We start from the raw sequence: 18217 nt of genomic DNA, 5'->3' as shown, positions 1-18217 counted from the left end.
TTCTCGTCCATGTCTTCACGGAGCACCTGACAGCAACTGCATCCTTCCAGCCCGTTCATAGCTGCTGGTTTTAGGGGGTGGGATTGACTCGTGCTCAGTCCCTCCCCCTCGTCCACAGCATGAGCCTCTAACTAAAATATTACGTCAGCTTTGTGATACCTGATGCTCAATCACAAGAAATACAGCATCATGTAAAGTTGTGGAGATGGAGCTCTGCATACTGGATATCTTTACTCTGATCTGTAGGGGTGGGTATTGGGAAGAACCTCACGATACGATACGCATCACGATACTTGAGCCACGATATGATACACAATGCGATATCCCGATTATGCGATATCCCGATTATTATATTCTACATAGTTCACCGAAAAATTTAAAAAATGCATTACACATCTTAAAATCCAAGTTGTATATATGTACATCAGATGATAGTGATGGATCTTAAAATCCGAGTTGCACGTTCATCAGATTATAGTGACAATTCATGGGACAAACTGAGTCAAAACAATGTTTTATTATAACTATACAAGCTAAAGTTACAACATATTTGTATATGTTTTTCATATTATTTACATCATATGAAATTAACATTAAATTTAGTATGAGGTTGCTTTAATTATGTGGCAAATGATAATAAACACAAGAAAGATGGGTACTAGAACCAAGGACAGGCACAGTGATCAGTCAGTATAGATATAAATCCATAAATAAATAAACCTCTGTCCATTATTTTTCATTTTTTAAGGACAGGCAATTGTGTTATATAAAAAATAAATTATAAAATGAAATAAAACGTGAAATAAAACCTGAGCTCAGTGCAGGGCCCTCCCAGGGTTGGTAGAGAGTGGCAATGCCCAGGACTGTCACTTAGGTAGGAGCACTGGGTGATATAATGGGAAAAAAATCGGGGATAAAAAATATTTAAAAAAAAAAAAAAAAAAAAATTGATATTCAAATTTTTAATATCGATATTGAATCGGCTGGAAAAGTATCGCGATAATTGCCATATCGATATTTTTGCCCACCCCTACTGATCTGTGATGTCACAGTAACGTACGAATCTGAATGGATCAGTGGATGACATGTTGGCAAGGATTCAGTCACCAGAGCTTTTATTCATCAAGGTATCTGAAGGTTTGGGGCGAATGATGTGCAGTGTCTGAATCAGTATTCAAAGCTTCTTCACTTTGAACACTACCTACCGGTATGTCTTGTTGTCTAATGAGTCAGATTTCTATCGGGGGCCACAATTAGAAGAACTATTAGGCCCTTTGTGTGTGCGTGTGCGCACAGCCTCCCTGAGTAACAACATCGACTGGCGTCAAATGGTTCCTCTCGCCAGAGAAGGGAGCAGAGACGTCAAGGACAGACACCAGGGAAGGGGAGCTGACGTAACAGCAAACTATAAAAATGAGACTCTCTCATTCAGATGCTGTCATGTCGAACTGACAGTTAAATAGGAAACACAACTACATCATCTAACCATTGTTTTCTCCAGGCATTACTGCACTTATTAAAGATAATTCTACCAATATTGGTTTTTGATTTCACATGCGAAGTGGAATTAACATGTCACACAAGCAAAATATATCAATAAAACCTCCTTGAAAAAGACAATAGTGTCCTTAAAGCTCCTCCCACAAGCATCCTTTGTCCGCCGAGAACATTTTTAAGAACGGAGACATCCTTGAAACATCTTTTGCGCGAGATCAATAAACCAGTCACGGGCAGGTGATGGAGGAGAGATGAGACGAGGAGGCAGAGATGAAAACAGCCACTTCCAGCTCACAAAGTGTCATATACTGACATGTTTTTGGTACTTTCAGAACTATTTCTACCATTTTAAAACCTTTATTGTGAGATATATATTTTATCCTTATCTAACTTCTGACTCCATCCACCTCATCTTTCATTGTTGCTTTATTCTTCTTTCCTACCGGAGTTTGATGCTTGGCTCTTTCACCTAATTCTTCCCTTTTTCTTTCCATGGACACCTTTTCCCTCCCTCGCTTCACTGTTTGTCCCCGTTACCGCTCTTAGATCTCATTAGTGCCCAGACTCAGACATGTCACACTCTCGCCCTCGGCCGCGCTGGAGGAGGTGACGTACGGCGTGGAGGATGTGTTGCAGGCCCTGGCCTTCGTCCAGAGCCACTTTAATCAATATGAATGGAGAAAACGGGAAACTGCTATAATCAGGAAAACATTAAGCGCTGAATTTGCTAGTTTGCAGCATTTTTATAAAATGTGCAAAAATGTATCTAACTGATACAAGCTGTATTTTATGAGTATAATTGTTTTTCAAGCTCCCAGTCGTCATAGCAACAGCACATAGCACATACATATGATGACCATTTGATTTGATTTGATTTGATCTTTATTCATCTTTCTTGAACAAAACAATTTAAAACACATACATCAACAATAATAATAAAGCACAACCAGTTTTGTTCAAGAAGGGACAGGAAGAAGCAAATGCTTATCTAGTCCGGCCCCTTCTTGCAATATAAGAGTATCCGATATATAAAAGAATTATAGTAGCAATAACAATAATAATAATAATAACAACAATAATACATATATACAATGTATACCCTTCTTCTTGACATATAAAAGTATGTCAATATAAAAGTAATTAAAAGACATGTGGATCAATAATAAAAGTAGCTAAAACGAAAGGCATCAAGCACAGTAGAGAAGAAAAAAAAGTCAATGAAAAAAAAAAAAAACAATCACTATAATTAAAGTAGCTAAAAAAGAAAGAAAAGCATCATGCACAGAAGAAAAAAGACAATGAAAAAATAATAAAATAAAAAATCATGGTCATTATAACATCAATTGTTGGTAGTTCAGTATGATAATCTGCTTATAGCAGCGTTTGAATAGCCTGATGTTCTTGCAGACCTTCACACTTTCATCAAGATTGTTCCAGAGTGTTATACCATACACTGAAATGCACATCTTTTTCAATGTAGTACCATTGAGAAAAAACATATACATTTTTGTCTTTCTTATTTTTTTTCTAGTCAGACAATTTCAAGAGAGAGTAAATGGGAGACAGGCAGGAGGTGAGGGTTGTTAGGGCAGTTGCCAGAAGAGGGAGCTGTTTACACCAGCGGGGCAACTGTTGCAGGGCAGTGAAGGAGGCAGGACACGCTTGTGCATGTCGAAGGGGAACCGGCTGCTCTGAAACGGCAGGGAAAGTCTCATTAAGGCGGCCTACTGCCTCCCTTCTCCGGTGATACGTAGCTCCTGGAAGCTGAATGTAAAAAGCATTACATGCGCTCGGCTTGTCAAGCCTGTCAGCGTGTCTTCTGATGAGTTTTGAAATGTGTCAAATCCTATAGCTGTCTACCACCGCTCTCCACTTCCCCAAATATTTGATCCAGACTTGATAACAAAGCTTCACAGTCAGCTTGTCAGCAGATTATTCTTGTGCTGCTTGACTGATGAATAGGAGAAGAAATGGTAATTTGGTGAGTTAGTTTTGTTGAAGCTCCTCAACAATACATGCTATTTTCTGTTTCTATTGTCTCTTGCACATTTTTTGTTGTTCAGAATTATTGAAATATTTGCAGCATCGAGCCGCTTCGTGTGGATCTGTTTCAGTTTGTCGATTCTTTTCTATGTTACATAACTTTGGGTCTGTGTCCTCAAAGTTTGATCATTTCTGTCTAGACAATTCTCTTTCTCTGGTTTTATGCCTATAGTACATCTCTTTATACCTTGTTCTGTCAGCTTTGACGATGTTCATAAATTATGTTTTTTGATCCACATATTAATTCACAATCTGATAATAATAAATGTGGGATTGACCCTTAATACATTTTCCAGAGGGCACAGATTTGTTTTTTCCTTTATTTTACAGCTCTCATTAATGGAGGAAAAAAAATCCATTATCACCATTATCATATACTGAGAGATAAAAACATAAAAGCCGTAAGCATTTTCAAAGACTCAACAAATGGTCTTAACTAGGCCCTCCAGAAAAACGCGATTACGCGATCGCATAATTCATTGCATAATCAGCCAAATGGCGCAGATTACGCGGGGATACATTTATTCCTAAAAGGGCGCATATTTCCCGCGATGATCGCATATGTCCGCGCTGAATATGCGAATTATGCGGGGCTTGCTTGATTTCACCGCATCATTGCTGCACATTTTCGCATAAAGTTTGGAAAAAGGGGGAAGTGTTGTGAGTGACATGTCGGGACGCCCGGTTGCGACGTGCGGGACCCGCCCGGGGACCTCCGCACCCCTCGCAGAAACCGCCACCCCCCAAACAGCAGCTCTCACCCGCGGGGGTGAGAGGAAAAAGGGAGTGCCGTCTCCGCCGAGCCCCCCGCTTGCGCGGTGGGCGCGGCTGCCGGTGGACTCAGGATCCGCGCTGACCGCGTACCACTGCGCCCGCGAAGGCCGGCGGAGGCGGACGCACGCTCCCATCCACTTGGGGGATAGTGGCGGCGGACGCGTGGGGGGGGTGACGGAGCTCTGGCTCGTCCCCCTCGCCGCGCCGGCGCGCCCCGGCAAATCACCCGAGCACTGACTGAGCCGCGGGCTGGAGGGAGAGAGACGGCCGGCCTCCGGGCCGCCACCGCCCCTCTCCTCTCCACCCGCACTCTCCTTTTTTTTTCTCCTACGACCTCAGATCAGATCAGACAGCCCGCTGAATTTAAGAGGGAAGAGCTCAGCGCCGAATCCGCAACTTCCTGCATATTTCGCATATTTTGCAACTTTCCGCATATTCCGCAACTTCCAGCATATTCCGCAATTTCACTGCATAAAAGCACATAAAAAACCCGCACATTTAATCGCAAAATCAAGGATTTTAGCCTGCAAAATCAAGGATTTTAGCCCGCAGAATCAAGGATTTTTGCCCGCGTTTTTCTGGAGGGTCTACTTAACATTCAAAGCAGTGGCAGCACGGTGGTTTAGTGGTTAGCACTGTTGCCTGACAGGAAGAAGGTTCCCGGTTCGACTCCCAGGCCCAGCAGGACCTTTCTGTGTGGAGTTTGCATGTTCTCCGTGTGCTTGCGTGGGTTTCCTCCGGGTACTCCGGTTTCCTCCCACAGTCCAAAAACTTGCATGCTAGGTAAATTGATCATTTTAAATTGAGTGTGAGTGTGTCTGGTTGTTTGTGGGGGACTGCGGGTGGAAACTAGCATCTCTGCTAAACCCAGTGTATTCACACTGCTTAATTTAGTGTGCATTAATATGCATTGTCCCGTCTAAATAAACTTTGGAAACTTTGGAAACCGTTAAACAACAGTATGTTTGAATGTCTGAACTTCTTGCTTAGTTTTGAATTGATTTATTTATTTTCATTATATTATTTACAACATTGGAAATGTATTTAATCAAAATTTAATTGAACTTCAATATAAAGTAAAACTCAAGCTGCTACAGCGGATTAAGTAGTCGCCCAGACTGTAGAAGACAATTGGGTTGATTTTGGTCCTAAATGTTGACGTCTGACAATCCTACGTAAACTCCTGATCATCTCGACTGTTCAGCAGTCAGATTTTCCCTATTTGCTGTGTTAAGAGTGATAGATCCTGCTTGAAAGAAAGTTAGAGCCACACCGACCTGAAATCGTAAATATCTAACGTGTTGAATATTTACAATCAAAAAAACCTGCTGTGGGTTAGCATGTGGCTAACTTAGCTGTCCTTAACATCTAGCTAGTAGCTACATAAATCCCAACATTCTATGTTGATTCAACATATTGTAATCATTGTAATCAAAGCAACAGATCACAGAAAGCCGTGATACGTCACGTTTTGACATGAAAACTTTTTTTCACAAAGAGAATTGTTTATTGTGTCGCTGTCGCCAAAGTTTAGCCGTCTTGTTAGTGTCTTTCTGATATTAAACTGGGATTTTGCAATTTATTGTACAATCTTGTTAAAGCTTTCATATTCTTTGTGGACTCATTTAATGAAACTTTTTGGAAAGTGAATTTTAAAGACCCTTTTATCTTTATGTTTTGACAGTAGCATACCAGATATGTTTTAATTGCTGATGCAGGTTTGTTGATTTTTAAAATGCGTCAGATAACAGCGGAGCCCATTTTGTACACAACTGAGGTGATGCAATGCCTAATAGGGCTTAAGTGTGTTTCTAACTGCTCTCCAGTCCTGTTGTTATAAATGCTGCATAATGAAAGGTATTTATTGACCAAGTTGCACATCACTGAAGGCCTAAATATGAAATGAACTGAGGTTGAACTTCTACCTGTACGCACAATACCGAAGCTGACCTTCGACCCTTCGCTTTTGATTTGGCAGTTGGAAATTAACGTAGGTGGAGATGTTGCCTTTGGCGTTAGCAGAGACGTTCTATAAATATATTGTATAGAGGATCTTTGGCGTTAGTACAGCTTCATGATTTCTTTTTACTGCTGTTGTTACAGCATGACTCTTAAACTTTAAACCCCAGCTAAGCTAGAAACAGTGCAACTGTTTGTAGAAAATAAAAATGATTAAAACATATAACATGTGGTAATTCATCTACACCCACATATTAAATTCAAATTATCGTAGTTAAGGTAAGCTACTGTCCTGGAAAAACACAGCTAGCACTGTATATGCTGTTATGCTAGTGCAAGTGGCTCCACAGTTTTACACACCCTCCCATACAAACTGGTGTTGCCATGATCCTGCCATGATTCTACGTGGCGGTCGGTGCCCACCACCCCCCCTCGTACCCCTCTCTGGCATCAAAATTCACTCCTGCACCGGCTGAGTGACCACACTTGCAGGGGGAGAACACCGATCAGATTTCATACTGGTATTAATAGCCAGGCTCTCCACTTTCTCATTGTAAACGTTTCAGGCTGACATGGTCTCACAGTGTCCACCACCAATTAAAATACAGTCCGCAGGCCTGCCAAACTGCAGAAATACACCGACCATGACATCCCACATCCCTTCACCTCCAGGAAATAAAGGCGTATCGCATGTCTCTTTGGTCCAAAAAGGAAAAAAGGTCAACCAGAAGAGAAACCGTCCAAACAAAAATATTCCACTGTCCACTGAAAATGTGCTTTTTGGATTTCTGGATGCCAAATAAAATCAGAAAACATATTGAAATTAATTCCAAAGGAACTTTTTGATTTAGACGTTATGTATTTGCTCTGGATGGAAAAAGGCCAGAAAAAGCGTGCAAATGATTGTGGGTCTCAGGTTCTATCAGAAAACATCCACCCACACTCTGGGCCAGGCTGTTGTCCTGCAGATACCTTATTTATAGCAGGTCTTTACGTCTGTATACAAAACTTAATATGGGAATGGCATGTTGGAGTTCATCTTTCTGCTTGCTCGGACTTTACGTCCATCCATACCTTAAGCCCTAAGACACTGAGCTAGTATTTGCAGCCCACCAAAGACTCAAAACAACCTCTGCCCCTTTTCATGGCCAGGATTTAGATAGGTGGCTGCTTGGTTCCTCCCATGTTACAACCCCCCGCCGCCCCCCGTCCCCTCTTCTGTTGCCAGTGGCGTCAGCATAACCACGTGAACCTCTTTTTTAAAACCAGGGTGTCAATGTCAGACTTGCTCTTCTTTAGCTGGTGGGAACAGGAAGTGGACGAACGCTGCTTGACACGAGCTTGCATTAGAGGACAGCGGAAACCCTTTTCAGTTCTTCTTCTCCCCCAGCACCCATAGGCTCTGAGAAGAGGCGTCCGTGCAGCTACCTGGTGACAGTAACCATGAAGTGGGGCTGGGTGTTGGTAGGAGTCTTCCTTACTTTGGGGACCTTGTCCTGGGGTGATACGGGCTTGGAGATCCCAGAGTATGATGGCAAAGACCGTGTCCATACCCTCACTCTCAAGAACTACAAGTCCATCATGAAGAAGTATGATGTGATGGTGATCTACTACCACAAAAATGTGGATGGGAATCGTAGTGCCATGAAGCAGCTTCAGATAGAGGAGCTGGCTCTGGAGGTGGGTTTCCACTAAAGCATGGGGATGAATGAAACTATGATGAATGGAGGGGGAAAGCAAAGAGGGAGGAAGGGAAGTAAACGAAGGGGTACAGATGGAGTATATGGCTCCAGATTTTTATTCTTGAATGCTGCTGTGCAAGTTTTTCAGTTTGGGTTTTTGAAGAGTCTCATTTTGTGATTTAAAGGTGCGAAAGAAGATGAATATTATTTATGGAAGTTAACTTATGGGATTATTGAGCTTTTTCAAGGTGTGGCATCCATGCCGGGTTGGAGTGGATATATCCTGTAAAGAAGAAGGTATATTAGAGACAAAAGAGACAGAAACAAGATTTAGTGATGTGCCGGCAAGTTTTTAAGCAGCACAAAGGAGCTTTTGCAATTTTTAGCAGCTCCCCCTAGAGGCGTGGATGTTACGTCACTTTTACAACACTAAGATCTGTTGGGTCTATTGTTTGGTCCGTCTGGCGTTTTCCCTTCCTTCATTGCTGTCTTTAGTATTGTAGTAATGTCTGCAATAATGGAGCGGTGGGAGCTGGTGTATATTTATCTATTTGCTTACTTTTAGTTGATGATTTTTGCTGATAAGAGCGCATCATTTGTCTTCGTGGCTTTCTATATACAAACTCAAACAAACCTCAAAGGTTATGTGATTTATTCTCATACGAAAATGTTCTGAAAATTTTTAAATTCAACACTAGAAAGCTGCATGCATGTGTTCACTCTTTTTACTGTTATTTTAACACTGAACACTGAACCAAAGTTACTCCAGCACTGTATGGTCTACATGCGACCAAAAAGACACACAATTTACGTAGCTAACCTCCAGTTGGATTACAATATGGACTAACATACTGCTAACGTTTCTATCTGGAATATTTCCACACAAATGATATAGTTTCAACCAAACACTTCTCTAATGAAGCAGAACTTACCAAAGCAGCAACGTAAAAAAAAATGGTGTCTGCAGAAACTGAAAGACGCTTCTTCACCTGAAAGTAGGCCGTGGCCAATTTAACACTGCATGTGTTGGAAAGCATGTCGCACCTAAAATATACCACTAACACTTGATGAAATTTACTCCAAAATTATTACATAACACTGACTACAAGCAACACTGACAAACTAACAATGGCAGGTTTGTGTGAAAGGAGCTTTAAAAAGTCTTAAACTCCCTGTAAATATACTTTTGAGATATTTATTTGCTGTTTTTATCTTTTATTGTTTTGCATTTTCTAGCTAAGTTTTGTAAGTTTTAAAACTCTTTGGGCCTGATTTACTAAAGGTTTGCGTGTGTAAAAACGTGTGCAAACTTGACAGCACCCGCAAACCAAAGTGCGAGCTGATCTACTAACAGTGTGCAAAGATGACTGCGTCTCTCAAATGCGCAAAATAGCACACGCTGTTCATTTAGTACTTTTGCCCTGATGAATAATCAATATGGGGCGTACCCGCCAGAAATCGTTAAATACTGGGAGGGGAAGATGCAAATTGGTCCATTTACCACACGCAATGAGATTTACCAAGCCTGAAAGTAATTGCGCGTATTGTGATTGCGTCTGTATTTAATACGTTCGAAAGGAAGGTGCTAATCTGCTGCTGCTGTTATTGTGGCAAGGAGGCGACATCCAAAATCAAAGAATACGCAGAGAGAGAGAGAGTCTTTATTCTGCTGCATGCTATTTTAAAAATGGTTGCACAAGTTTTATTAAAGGCCACTTTTTCTTTAGTTCTCCGCCTTATATCTTGCCACCTTCTTTTAATGTTCCCCCCTCCACTCGCCCACAAGCAGGCCAAGCCTTTGTGCCAAACTTTGTATTTTATTGATTACTTATCTTATTGAACGTGAAATCATCCTTCGTAAATTACATTTAATTAAAACCCGTGCTTATTAATCACAAAACACAGGTTAAACATCATGACCAAATCCGCTCCGACCCGCTGTGTCAGGATCAGCGCAGAGACTGCAGCTTCGCCTGAATTATGGTTCTGCGTTAAATCGACGGCGTAGCCGACGGCGTAGGGTCGCGGTGCGGTGTGCGTCGCCGCGTACCCTACGCCGTCGTTACTGCGTTGGTGTGACGTGGAACCATAAATCAGCCAGTCAGAGAGCAAGGGGTTTGGGTGAGCTGGGTTGATGTTGATCCGCGGACAAAACTTATTAAGGAGCATCAAACTCACTCTTATCTACGCGGAAATAACGCTAAAATATAAAGAAGGCTTCCCAAAGTGTGATCTATGGTGAAATAGGAAAATTAAGATGTGCAACTCTTCTAAAGGTGCATTTAATTGACTTCGTGGCGCCAGCCTTGGCGTTTATTATTACGCAAATGTGGAATGTTTGGGTCTGCCTAATTTCGTCAAATTAAATTTGGAGATTCACCGTTCACATTTTTATGTGTATGCGTTGTATGAGAGAGAGATGGAGAGGGCGAGGGAGGGAGGGAGAGACGTGGCCTGTACGTCGTTGTTTTTTGTTTTTTTGCAGTTTGGGTGCACAATACACTTGTGTGTGTGTGTATTAAAAAGAGATTTTTCAGTATGTTGTGTAATTGAAACTGGTTTGCTGTGATCGTTGATGGCAAACTCATATTAAGCATTTACATCGCTGGTTATTATGTGCCCCCCAATTAGATCTGTTCTGCCGCCGACTCTGTTTTAACCTCATCTGCCGTTCTTTTTGTCTTATAACTGCATTTATTCTATCGCAGATTTTCTCCGATATTGTGTTTCTTTTGGTAATGTTTAAATGTCTTTGCTGTAGTTCATGAATGTGTTTATTTGCCTCTTCCACTAATATTTGTAACTCCACCGCGTCAAATTTCATTTTGCGCTTGCGACTATATCCTGCTTTCCATCCACTCTCCATGGCGCAAAGTTTGCGCTCGCAAACCGTAAGACGCGCAACACCTCATTTAAATACTGCAGTTTGCACCTGTTATCAATTGCGCACGCAATCTTAGTTGATCACCCGCAAAACACACAACAACAGCACGCGCAAACTTTTTCAGTGCACACGCAATTTAGTACTCTTTATTTAGGATCTTAGTAAATCGGGCCCTCTGTGTCTCACCAGTTGTTCATTTATCAGACGTTATGGTTGAAATGTGGTTGCATGAAGACTATTGAAGATATTTGAAATGTTCTAGATACAGTAAGTCGGGCAGCTAAATTAAAAATTCATAACATCGTACCTTTTGAAAATTTCTTTTGAATTTCTAGTGCACTTCTCCTTTTTTCTAATGTGTGTATGTGTGACTATTCTTACATGCATAAGTAAAATTTGTGGCATTTTATCTTCATGAATTTAGACAAATACATGAAAATAAAATCCCACAAACTTCTAGCTCTAAGTTTGCTTGGTCCAGTCTTAGTTTCAATATTATGTTTCTTCGACTTTACTTTAATTTTCTACTATGTTAGGTGCAAGCAATAGAAAACAAAAACAAAACATTCAGATCTTCAAATTTCTTTGCAAGTTGTTACATGAGTAAAAAATAGATTTTATTTTCTGTCCATTTCAGATTTTAAATGAGGCTTGGACTGAAATACCAACCCAGTTTCCTTGTTTCAACATAGATGTTTGCTTTCCTGCCTTCACTGCAGACCCACAGGAATAAAGTTGAGGATTTTCCTCCCAGCGATCCAGTGTGACGGAGTCACGTGGCTACTCGCTTGCCCAAAGCGATGCTTAAACTTAGTTGTTACTTCCAATAGAATTCAGAGAATTTCACTCCCTGTCAGGCACGTGGCTTCTTCATCATTTTATGTCCAGCGTTGTTGTACTAGCAAAGGAAATTGAAAGAGATCATTCTTTGCCTGAAGGTCTCTGAAACATTTAGAAAAGAAAACGTGGAGGTGAATGATGTTTCACTGGTATTAATCCATCCATCCATCCATCCATCCATCCATCCAGCCTCGTGTCGGCATGTTGACCAGGTCGTTTGGTGCTTTTAACATGGTCATTTTTTCAGATTTAAATTACAATTCATGTTTGTTTAATTTTAATTTATCTTAATATACTATGAAATAAGAAGGCACATTTTTTTTATGGTAGGAGGGGCCACTTTCATTACACACACTACTTTCATTTGAAAAAAAGGATACCATGACAACCATAGAATTCTACTGATGTCATACAGTGTGCAGTATAAATACAGAGGGATTCTAAATAAACATTCACTCGTATCTTGTACCTTCAAGACGCTTGCATTACCTGAATCTCTCTGACGATTGAAAACTTTGAAAAAACGTCTCTGTGACTCAAACGACAAATCCATTCCCTTCTAACTGAGTTAATTGCTGAAATTGCTTCAAAACAACGTCTAAAAGTGAGACCAGAATTTCTGAGCACTTCTACCAAAAGCTTGGTGCTTTTAACATGGTAATTTTTCAGATTTAAATTACAATTCATGTTTGTTTAATTTTAATTTATCTTAATATACTATTAAATAAGAAGGCACATTTTTTTTATGGTAGGAGGGGCCACGTTCATTACACACACTACTTTCTTTTGAAAAAAAAGGTTACCATGACAACCATAGAATTCTACTGATGTCATACTGATGTCATACAGTGTGCATCATAAATACAGAGGGATTCTAAATAAACATTCACTCGTATCTTGTACCTTCAAGACGCTTGCATTACCTGAATCTCTCTGACGATTGAAAACTTTGAAAAAACGACTCTGTGACTCAAACGGCAAATCCATTCCCTTCTAACTGAGTTACTGTAATTGCTGAAATGGATTCAAGACAACGTCGCAAAATGAGACCAGAATTTCTGAGCACTTTTACCAAAAATGCTCGATCCCAAACCTCAAAAGACTCGAAGAGTCAAAGGAGAGTCGATTTCGTGAACAAGTACAATAAGAATCTGAGAAAAATAGCTGGAGATTTTGAAGACAAAGCAAAAAAAATGGACGTGCTTAACAATCAGCTGCTCTCAGATGCATCTGATGTCAGTGATCTGAGAGACCAACTCCAGCGGTTGGAGGAGGACAAGAAAATGCTCCAACAGAGAAACAAGGAGCTGGAAGAGTTCAAACACAAGATGGACCCAACAATGAGACCGGGATTTGTGAGTACTTCTACCAAAAATGCTCAATCCCAAACCTCTGAAGACTTCAGAAAACTCCAAGAAAAATATGAAGAGAGTCAAAAGAGAGTCGATTTCGTGAACAAGTACAATGAGACTCTGAGAAAAATAGCTGGAGATTTTGAAGACAAAGCAAAAAAAATGGACGTGCTTAACAATCAGCTGCTCTCAGATGCATCTGATGTCAGTGATCTGAGAGACCAACTCCAGCGGTTGGAGGAGGACAAGAAAATGCTCCAACAGAGAAACAAGGAGCTGGAAGAGTCCAAACACAAAAATGCTCAATCCCAAACCTCAGAAGACTTCAGAAAACTCCAAGAAAAATATGAAGAGAGTCAAAGGAGAGTCGATTTCGTGAACAAGTACAATGAGACTCTGAGAAAAATAGCTGGAGATTTTGAAGACAAAACAAAAAAGTTCCACATGATCAACAATCAGCTGCTCTCAGATGCATCTGATGTCAGTGATCTGAGAGACCAACTCCATCGGTTGGAGGAGGACAAGAAAATGCTCCAACAGAGAATCAAGGAGCTGGAAGAGTCCAAACACAAGATGGACCCAACAATGAGACTGGGATTTGTGAGTACTTCTACCGAAAATGCTCAATCCCAAACCTCTGAAGACTTCAGCAAACTCAATGAAAAATATGAAGAGAGTCAAAGGAGAGTCGATTTCCTGAACAAGTACAATGAGACTCTGAGAAAAATAGCTGGAGATTTTGAAGACAAAACAAAAAAGTTCCACATGCTCAACAATCAGCTGCTCTCAGATGCATCTGATGTCAGTGATCTGAGAGACCAACTCCAGCGGTTGGAGGAGGACAAGAAAATGCTCCAACAGAGAAACAGGGAGCTGGAAGAGTCCAAACACGGGATGGACATTCAGGAAAGTTATGAACAGAGGATGTTGGGGTTAGCACAGAAGGACATGGCAGAGAAACTGAAGAATGAAAGGAAACTACTGACAGAGAAGGAGGAAGAACTAGCTCATGAGAAAAGTTTACTGGAAGAGGAGAAGAAAAGACTGCAAAGAGAGGAAAAGAAAATGCTGGAGGCTAAGAGAAAACATGAAATGGAAAAAGAAGAGTGGCAAGCAGAAAAGACTGTTTTGGAAGAGAAAAGAGAAAAGGTGGAATATTTGTGGCACAATCTTGATGTGAAGAAAGCTGAGATGGATAAAATGGAGGTGCAAGAGAAGAAAAGAGACAAACAACTGCAGACCAAGCAGAAAAGGCTGCAGAAAGAGGGAAACTTTTTAATGGGAGAGAGAAAAGACCTGGAAACGGGTTGGAAGAAACTGGAGCTGGAAAAAGCTCAAATCTGTGATATTAAACACAACATGGAAGAAGAGCGTAAAGAGCTTCAGGTTGAGAAGGAAAACCTGCTGCAACAGTTCCTTCATTTAGATGAGGAAAAGAAACGAGCTGAAGAATGTAAAAAAACCTTGGAAGCTGAGAAAACACTAACGGAGCGATCCAAGGTGAGACTGGAGGAAATCAAACAAGAGCTCCAACTGGAAAAGGTGGAAATTGAAGAGAACAAGATGAAAATGATACAAATGGAGGAGAGGAAGAAGGGAAACCTTTTAATGGAAGAGAGAAAAGACCTGGAAACTTCTACCAAAAATGCTCAATCCCAAACCTCTGAAGACTTCAGCAAACTCCAAGAAAAATATGAAGAGAGTCAAAGGAGAGTCGATTTCGTTAACAAGTACAATGAGACTCTGAGAAAAATAGCTGGAGATTTTGAAGACAAAGCAAAAAAAATGGACGTGCTTAACAATCAGCTGCTCTCAGATGCATCTGATGTCAGTGATCTGAGAGACCAACTCCAGCGGTTGGAGGAGGACAAGAAAATGCTCCAACAGAGAAACAAGGAGCTGGAAGAGTCCAAACACAAAAATGCTCAATCCCAAACCTCAGAAGACTTCAGCAAACTCCAAGAAAAATTTGAAGAGAGTCAAAGGAGAGTCGATTTTGTGAACAAGTACAATGAGAATCTGAGAAAAATAGCTGGAGATTTTCAAGACAAAGCAAAAAAGTTCCACATGCTCAACAATCAGCTGCTCTCAGATGCATCTGATGTCAGTGATCTGAGAGACCAACTCCAGCGGTTGGAGGAGGACAAGAAAATGCTCCAACAGAGAAACAAGGAGCTGGAAGAGTCCAAACACAAGATGGACCCAACAATGAGACCGGGATTTGTGAGTACTTCTACCGAAAATGCTCAATCCCAAACCTCTGAAGACTTCAGAAAACTCCAAGAAAAATATGAAGAGAGTCAAAGGAGAGTCGATTTCGTGAACAAGTACAATGAGACTCTGAGAAAAATAGCTGGAGATTTTGAAGACAAAGCAAAAAAAATGGATGTGCTTAACAATCAGCTGCTCTCAGATGCATGTGATGTCAGTGATCTGAGAGACCAACTCCAGCGGTTGGAGGAGGACAAGAAAATGCTCCAACAGAGAAACAAGGAGCTGGAAGAGTCCAAACACAAGATGGACCCAACAATGAGACCGGGATTTGTAGCTCATGACAAAAGTTTACTGGAAGACGAGAAGAAAAGACTACAAAGAGAGGAAAAGAAAATACTGGAGGCTAAGAGAAAACATGAAATGGAAAAAGAAGAGTTGCAAGCAGAAAAGACTGTTTTGGAAGAGAAAAGAGAAAAGGTGGAATATTTGTGGCAAAATCTTGATGTGAAGAAAGCTGAGATGGATAAAATGGAGGTGCAAGAGAAGAAAAGAGACAAACAACTGCAGACCAAGCAGAAAAGGCTGCAGAAAGAGGGAAACTTTTTAATGGGAGAGAGAAAAGACCTGGAAATGGGTTGGAAGAAACTAGAGCTGGAAAAAGCTCAAATCTGTGATATTAAACACAAAATAGAAGAAGAGCGTAAAGAGCTTCAGGTGGAGAAGGAAAACCTGCTGCAGCAGTTCCTTCATTTAGATGAGGAAAAGAAATGAGCTGAAGAATGTAAAAAAAATCTTGGAAGCTGAGAAAACAGTAACGGAGCGATCCAAGGTGAGACTGGAGGAAATCAAACAAGAGCTCCAACTGGAAAAGGTGGAAATTGAAGAGAACAAGATGAAAATTATACAAATGGAGGAGAGGAAGAAGGGAAACCAAAATGTTATCCTTCTCTGTAATGAAGAATTATTTTAATATGTGCTATCATTTTTGTCCATCGTTCCTGTAGTTTCTTGTGCCGGCCCCCCTTTTTTTCTCTTTTGTGCATGTTTGCAGGCTGGAGCCTCGGGAGCTGCGTTCTGGCCTGTGTTCCCGCCCCCCCCCCCCCATCCCCGGTCATCCCGTTGCTGCTTCCACCTGCCTACGTGGATGTCTGCTGTTGCTGCTTCCGCCTGCCTGCGAGATCGCCCTGAGTACCTCAAGTCTCTGGATGTTGCGGGGCTGTCGTGGCTGACACGCCTCTGCAGCATCGCGTGGCAGTCGGGGACAGTGTCTCTGGACTGGCAGACCGGGGTGGTGGTCCCTCTCTTCAAAAAGGGGGACCGGAGGGTGTGTTCCAACTACCGGGGAATCACACTCCTCAGCCTCCCGGGGAAAGTCTATTCCAGGGTGCTGGAGAGGAGAATTCGGCCGATAGTCGAACCTTGGATTCAAGAGGAACAATGCGGTTTTCGCCCTGGCCGTGGAACACTGGACCAACTCTACACCCTCCGCAGGGTGCTCGAGGGCGCATGGGAGTTTGCCCAACCAGTCCACATGTGTTTTGTGGACTTGGAGAAGGCTTTCGACCGTGTCCCACGTGGCATCCTGTGGGGGGTGCTCCGAGAGTATGGGGTCGGAGGCCCTCTGCTGAGGGCTGTACGGTCCCTGTATGACCGGAGCAGGAGCTTGGTTTGCATTGCCGGCAGTAAGTCAGACCTGTTCCCGGTGCGTGTTGGACTCCGGCAGGGCTGCCCTTTGTCCCCGGTTCTGTTCATTATTTTTATGGACAGAATTTCTAGGCGCAGCCAAGTGCCGGAGGGGGTACGGTTCGGGAGCCACTTGATTTCATCTCTGCTTTTTGCAGATGATGTGGCTGTTGTTGGCTCCCTCGAGCCAGGACCTTCAGCATGCACTGGGGCGGTTTGCAGCCGAGTGTGAAGCAGCTGGGATGAGAATCAGCACCTCTAAGTCTGAGGCCATGGTTCTCGACCGGAAAAAGGTGGCTTGCACCCTCCAGGTCGGGGGAGAGTTCCTGCCTCAGGTGGAGGAGTTTAAGTATCTTGGGGTCTTGTTCACGAGTGAGGGGAGAACGGAGCGTGAGATCGACAGGTGGATCGGTGCGGCGGCCGCAGTAATGCGGTCATTGTATCGGTCCGTCGTGGTGAAGAGGGAGCTGAGCCGAAAGGCAAAGCTCTCGGTTTACCGGTCGATCTACGTTCCCACCCTCACCTATGGTCATGAACTCTGGGTCATGACCGAAAGAACGGGATCCCGGATACAAGCGGCCGAAATGAGTTTCCTCCGCAGGGTGGCTGGACGCTCCCTTAGAGATAGGGTGAGGAGTTCGGTCACCCGGGAGGAGCTCGGAGTCGAGCCGCTGCTCCTTCACGTTGAGAGGAGTCAGCTGAGGTGGCTTGGGCATCTGTACCGGATGCCTCCTGGACGCCTCCCTAGGGAGGTGTTCCAGGCATGTCCCACCGGGAGGAGACCCCGGGGAAGACCCAGGACACGCTGGAGAGACTATGTCTCTCGGCTGGCCTGGGAACGCCTCGGACTCCCCCCGGAGGAGCTGGAGGAAGTGTCTGGGGTGAGGGAAGTCTGGGCATCCCTGCTGAGGCTGCTGCCCCCGCGACCCGGTAACGGAAAAGCGGGAGAAGATGAGTGATGATGAGTGCTATGAGATATTATAAATATCTCATAGCTATCATTTTTGTCCATCGTTCCTGTAGTTTCTTGTGCCGGCCCCCCTTTTTTTCTCTTTTGTGCATGTTTGCAGGCTGGAGCCTCGGGAGCTGCGTTCTGGCCTGTGTTCCCGCCCCCTCCCCATCCCCGGTCATCCCGTTGCTGCTTCCACCTGCCTACGTGGATGTCTGCTGTTGCTGCTTCCGCCTGCCTGCCCGCCTTTATGTTTGTGTTTATGTTTATGTTTATGTGTATGTTTATGTTCATGTTCTGGATCTCTGGAAAGCGTCTAGAGACAACATCTGTTGTATTA

The 18217-nt window shown here is 42.6% G+C and overlaps 2 protein-coding genes across 3 annotated transcripts in view; both read left to right on the top strand.

Moving 5' to 3' along the window:
- The first annotated feature begins 7656 nt into the window (after window positions 1-7656).
- LOC133420611 (calsequestrin-1-like) overlaps window positions 7657-18217 on the top strand; it is a 50626-nt gene continuing 40065 nt past the window's right edge. For both annotated transcript variants that reach the window (XM_061710348.1, XM_061710347.1), the window contains exon 1: window positions 7657-7953. In XM_061710348.1, the coding sequence (XP_061566332.1) occupies window positions 7717-7953 (237 nt within the window). In that variant the 5' untranslated portion in view covers window positions 7657-7716. The remainder of the gene's footprint in view (window positions 7954-18217) is intronic.
- LOC133420877 (myosin-11-like) lies at window positions 12873-16016 on the top strand. The gene has a single exon (XM_061710757.1). The coding sequence runs from the start codon at window positions 12873-12875 to the stop codon at window positions 16014-16016; it is 3144 nt and encodes a 1047-aa protein (XP_061566741.1).

The sequence above is a fragment of the Cololabis saira genome, chromosome 20, assembly GCF_033807715.1.
Source record: "Cololabis saira isolate AMF1-May2022 chromosome 20, fColSai1.1, whole genome shotgun sequence".
Lineage (NCBI taxonomy): Eukaryota > Metazoa > Chordata > Actinopteri > Beloniformes > Belonidae > Cololabis > Cololabis saira.
Note: the sequence above shows the minus strand (reverse complement) of the source record. Positions and strands in the feature narration are given on the sequence as shown.